Source organism: Passer domesticus, chromosome 8, assembly GCF_036417665.1.
Source record: "Passer domesticus isolate bPasDom1 chromosome 8, bPasDom1.hap1, whole genome shotgun sequence".
Taxonomy (NCBI): Eukaryota; Metazoa; Chordata; class Aves; order Passeriformes; family Passeridae; genus Passer; species Passer domesticus.
This window is the reverse complement of record NC_087481.1, coordinates 6,299,284-6,304,412: the sequence shown is the minus strand read 5'-3', so window position 1 is coordinate 6,304,412 and position 5,129 is coordinate 6,299,284. Positions and strand designations below refer to the sequence as shown.

The following is a 5,129-nucleotide window of genomic DNA, read 5'->3' as shown; positions in this document are numbered from 1 at the left end:
GACATTTCATTTCCCCCTTTTGTGATGTCATAGTGTGCTCTGGGATGTCAGACCTCTGCTCTGTGATGTCACTGCTGGCTCTGTGATGTCACAGATGCAGTCTATGATGTCAGAGTTGCTTAATGATCTCACATAACCCACTCTGTTATGTCATAGCCCACTCTGTGACCTCATGTTACCAGAGGATAAATTGTGAGCTCATGTGAGCTGACACCTGGAGCTTGTTCTCCAAAACCCCAGGCCTGTGGAAAGCACACAGTGCCCGTTGTGTGAGAAGGGGAACTGGAAGCTCACCAGCCTCAGTGTCCTGCCAGCTCAGCCAGGCCCACAGGAACATTGGGGTCCAGACCACCAGGGACCACCAGAGAGACCCCCAGGGCAGAAGAACTCATGGGTAAAGAGGAGGGGAAATATGTCAATGATTTTGGGGAAATGATTATCATATGTGTGTTTAGTCTGGGACAATCAATGAATATGTGTGCAAAATACAGAAAATAAACAGAAACTTTCCTGTACTCAGCATGCAGGGCTTTGGGAGGAGCTCTCCCCCATGCATCCAGCTGAATAAAGAATGCTGCTTCTTAATGCTACATTGGGCTTAAGGAGTTTTCTGTTTTACGGATTTTTGGTAACACTCCCACTGCCAAGGAAAGCTCTGTCTGCTGCTGTTCACAAACAGAGGAGGGCTGGTGGCAGATGTGGTGGTCAGAGGCTGCCTGGGGCACCATGACCATGAAATAATCAAGTTTTCAATATTCTGGGTAAGCAGGAGGGGCAGCAACAAAACATCTACACTGGAATTAGGTAGGGCAGACTTTGGCCTATTTAGAATGCATATTTGGGGAGTATCAAATCAGTTACTGATCTTTTAAAGGGAAACAGCCCTTAAAAACAAAGAGGTCCAGGAAGGAGAGAGACATTTCAAGAAAATAATCTTAAAGAGGGAGAAGCACCCTGTCCCAGTGTGGAAAAAGATGAGCTAGTGAGGAAAATTACTGTCCAGGATGCCCATGGAGCTTTTGTGGGGACTCAGGGGAAAACATTATTTAAAACTCAGGAGGTCTCCAAAGATGATGTTAGGTTACACAGAAAAAAAAGGGGAGAGGTGATAACTCAGTTAGAATTTCATGTGGCGGCTTGTATTAAAAAAAAAAAAATTAATGGCAAAAGGAGGGATAAGGAGAACCTCTATGTTTTATTGGATGCAGCAGAGAATAAAATAACTAAAGATAAGGAAAAGGCTGAGATCCTTAATACCTTGTTTGTCTCAATGTTCAATATTAGGACAGGTTGTCCTCAGGACAAGTGTTCTCCTGAGCTGGTAGATGGGCACAGGGAGCAGAACATCCCCTGGAATCCAGGAGGAAGCAGCTGGGGAGCTGCTGAACCACTCAGGTGCTCACAGGTGGATGGGATCGGATGGGATCCATCCTAGGGGGATGAGGGAGCTGGTGGATGAGCTCCCCAAACTGCTCTCCATCATTTACCATCAGTCCTGGATCAGCAGGGAGGTCCCAGAGGAGTGGAGGTGCCAATGTGAGCCCATCCCCAAGAAGGGCAGGAAGGAGGATCTGAGGAACTCCAGGCCTGTCAGCCTGACCTCAGTGCCAGGCAAGGCTATGGAAGAGATCACCCTGAGTGCCATCACAGGATGGCAGAGGGATCAGAGCTGGCCAGAGTGGATTTGAATATCTGCATAGATGATCTGGATGAGGGGATTGAGTCCAGCACCAGCAAATTTTCAGATGACACCAAGCTGGGTGTGAGTGTGGATGTGCTGGAGGGTAGGAGGGCTCTGCACAGGGCCCTGGACAGGCTGGATCCAGGGGCCAAATCCAACAAGGTGAGGTTGAACAAGTCCCAGTGCCGGGTCCTGCACTTTGGCCACAACAACCCCTGCAGTGCTACAGGCTGGGGACAGAGTGGCTGGACAGCAGCCAGGCAGAAAGGGACCTGGGGGCACTGATGGACAGCAGGCTGGACATGAGGCAGCAGTGTGCGCAGGTGGCCAAGAAGGCAAATGGCTCCTGGCCTGGATCAGGAATGGTGTGGCCAGCAGGAGCAGGACAGTGATTCTTCCCCTGTGCTCAGCACTCGTTGGGCAGCACCTCGAGTGCTGTGTCCAGTTCTGGGCCCCCAATTTAGGAAGGACATGGAGGGGCTGCAGCGTGTCCAGAGAAGGGCAACAAGGCTGGTGAGGGGTCTGGAACACAAGTCCTGTGAGGAGCGCCTGAGGGAGCTGGGGCTGTTTATCCTGGAGAAGAGGAGGCCCAGGAGAGACAAGGCGGTGTCAGGGCACAGGTTGGACTTGATAACCTCCAATGTCTTTTCCAGCCTTGCTGATTCTGTGATTCTCTGAAACCACCCTTGGAGCAGGTGCAGGATGAGCCCTGGGCCTCCTCTTCAGAAGCTGCAGCAGCCCAGCTCCCTCAGCTTCTCCTGCCAGCCCCAAAGCCCATCCTGTCAGTCCTGCAGAGCCTCTGTAGCTCCTCCTCATTACCCAGAACAGGGAGCCCTACAGGCAGACACACCAGCCCAGATGTGCCCCCCTGGCCTGGGCTGCCTCTGGCAAGGGAGCAGTACCAGGCACTGCAGGAGCCTGCCGACAATTCCTGCAGCACTTGGAGGATGATCCTGCTCCCCAGGGGATGGTGCCAAGTCAGGAACTGCAATGGGGAGTGGGGCCAGAGAGGAAAGGGCAAACAGGGATGGGCTGTTTGCAGGGCAGGGAACAGCAGTGGACAATAGGAAGAAATCTAGACCAAGGAAGAGTAAAGAACGCAAAGGTGAAGCCAAGGAAATACTCAGGGCAGTTAGGGGGTGGCTGCCAGGCAGCCCTGGCTCTGAGCAACAGCATCTGCAGTGGCACAGGAAACTCCCAGCTGATGGGAACAAACTTTCTGGCTGACTGCAGAGGCCAGGACAAAGCTGAGTGGTTTCCCTGGTGTCCCCCAGCCCTTGCTGGCCCCAGGGGCTGATGGCATTTGTGCTCCCTCAGGTTCATGTCCCCACAGCAGCAGCATGGGGGTGCTCCCGCCTGCTCTGTGCAATGCAAACAGGGGCTCCTGAGCCAGTGCTGCCGTCGCTGTGCCTGCAAGGATGCGGCACCTCTGTGAGCTGGGGGAGAGGCCAGGGCTGCAGAGGGGGGATGTTGTTGGCAGCTCCATGAGGACGCTCTGGGACGCTGCCCTGGGTTGTGCAGCGCACTGGGGATGGATCAGCCCCTGCTCTGCTGCTCCTTCCCGTCTCCCCCAGGGCCTTTGCAGAGCCCCAGCCATGCTGTTTGCCCCCAGCCTGCCCACGGCCAGCCTGGGGCTGCTCACCCTGGGGCTTTTCTGTGCTGAGCACTGGCCTGGCCGTGTTCTTGAGAGAGCCTGGGCAAGGAGCCTGGAGCCCCCAGGGCCTGGACTGAGGCATCAGCGCTGCCCCAGCAGTGCCCATGGCCTGTCCCTGCTGCAGCCCCGGCACTGCCACCCCCAGGACTGTGCCCGGTCCCGAGAGCACTCAGGCCCTGCAGCAACACCAGGGCCACCAGGGCAGTGGGGCAGGGCCACGGCAGCAGCACTGGCAACACCAAGTGCTGCTGCTGCTGCTGCTGGGCACAGCTTCTGGGCCAGCACTGATCTGCCCCAGCTCTGCACACTGACATTGCTGCTGCAGCTCCAGAGATGGCAAGAATAGAGGGATCTCTGCAGAAAACTCTGCTGGGAGATCCTTTAGTTCATTTAAAGGCACAGAGAGCACAGGTCCTCATTGACACAGTCTGTGGCCACAAAGCAGGTGGATAGAAACAGAAAAAGAAATGGCACAAATATTGGCTTTTCAATGTGGACAATATTAATAAAAGGAAATTAAATAAAAAGAAAAAAAACCCACATCCAAATCAACAAGATGCATCAAAGATGAATTTTATTATAAGTGATTTGCCGAAATTAGCCAGCAGTTTAATACTCCTTAAAGCCTCCAGTCATCAGTCTCCACACTGCAGCCTTGATCTCCTGGTTCCTCAGGCTGTAGATGAGGGGGTTTAGGACTGGAGGCACCACCGAATACAGAACTGACAGGGCCAGATCCCGGGATGGGGAGGACATGGAGGGAGGCTTCAGGTGGGCAAACATAAGAGTGGTCATGAACAGGGTGATCACAGCCAGGTGTGGGAGGCAGGTGGAAAAGGCTTTGTGCCGTCCCTGCTCAGAGGGGATCCTCAGCACAGCCCGGAAGATCTGCACATAGGAGAAAACAATGAACACAAAACCGCCAAATCCCAAACAGATGGAAAACACAAGAAGTGCAAGTTCCCTGAGGTAGGATTTGGAGCAGGAGAGCTTGAGGATTTGGGGCACCTCACAGAAGAACTGGCCCAGGGCATTTCCATGGCACAGGGGCAGAGAAAATGTATTGGCTGTGTGCATGAGAGCATTGAGGAAGGCACTGGCCCAGGCAGCTGCTGCCATGTGGGCACAAGCTCTGCTGCCCAGGAGGGTCCCGTAGTGCAGGGGTTTGCAGATGGACACGTAGCGGTCGTAGCACATGATGGTCAGGAGATAAAACTCTGCTGAAGTGAAATATCCAAAGAAAAAGAGCTGTGCAGCACATCCTGTGTAGGAGATGGTGGTGGTGTCCCAGAGGGAATTGTGCATGGCTTTGGGGACAGTGGTGCAGATGGAGCCCAGGTCGCTGAGGGCCAGGTTGAGCAGGAAGAAGAACATGGGCGTGTGCAGGTGGTGGCCGCAGGCTACAGCACTGATGATGAGGCCGTTGCCCAGGAGGGCAGCCAGGGAGATGCCCAGCAAGAGGCAGAAGTGCAGGAGCTGCAGCTGCCACGTGTCTGCCAATGCCAGCAGGAGGAAGTGGCTGATGGAGCTGCTGTTGGACATTTGCACTGTCTTGGCCTGGGCATATGTAAAAAAAGTAATCATGGAATAGTTGGATTAGGAGAGGACTTTAAATATCCCAGCACAGCCTGGGGGCATTTTCCCCCCACTGCCTGCCCAGGGCTCTGCTGCCTGGAGCTCTCCCTGCCAACAGCTTCTTCCCTGTGCCCAGGGCTGGGTCCTGCCAGTGCTGCCAGAGCCCAGCCCAGCCCTGGGGGCTCAGCTCTGCTCTGCAGACCCCTCCCAGCTCTGGCA

General features: G+C 54.4%; 1 protein-coding gene across 1 annotated transcript; it reads right to left on the bottom strand.

Moving 5' to 3' along the window:
• Positions 1-3,892: 3,892 nt before the first annotated feature.
• On the bottom strand, positions 3,893-4,877 carry LOC135305636 (olfactory receptor 14I1-like). Its single transcript, XM_064429374.1, has one exon. It carries the CDS (start codon positions 4,875-4,877, stop codon positions 3,945-3,947), a length of 933 nt encoding a protein of 310 aa, XP_064285444.1. The 3' UTR covers positions 3,893-3,944.
• Positions 4,878-5,129: the final 252 nt, after the last annotated feature.

What these genes read in the sequence shown, in the direction of transcription:
- LOC135305636 (XM_064429374.1), bottom strand. Translation starts at nt 4,877, where the DNA reads ATGTCCAACAGCAGCTCCATCAGCCACTTCCTCCTGCTGGCATTGGCA.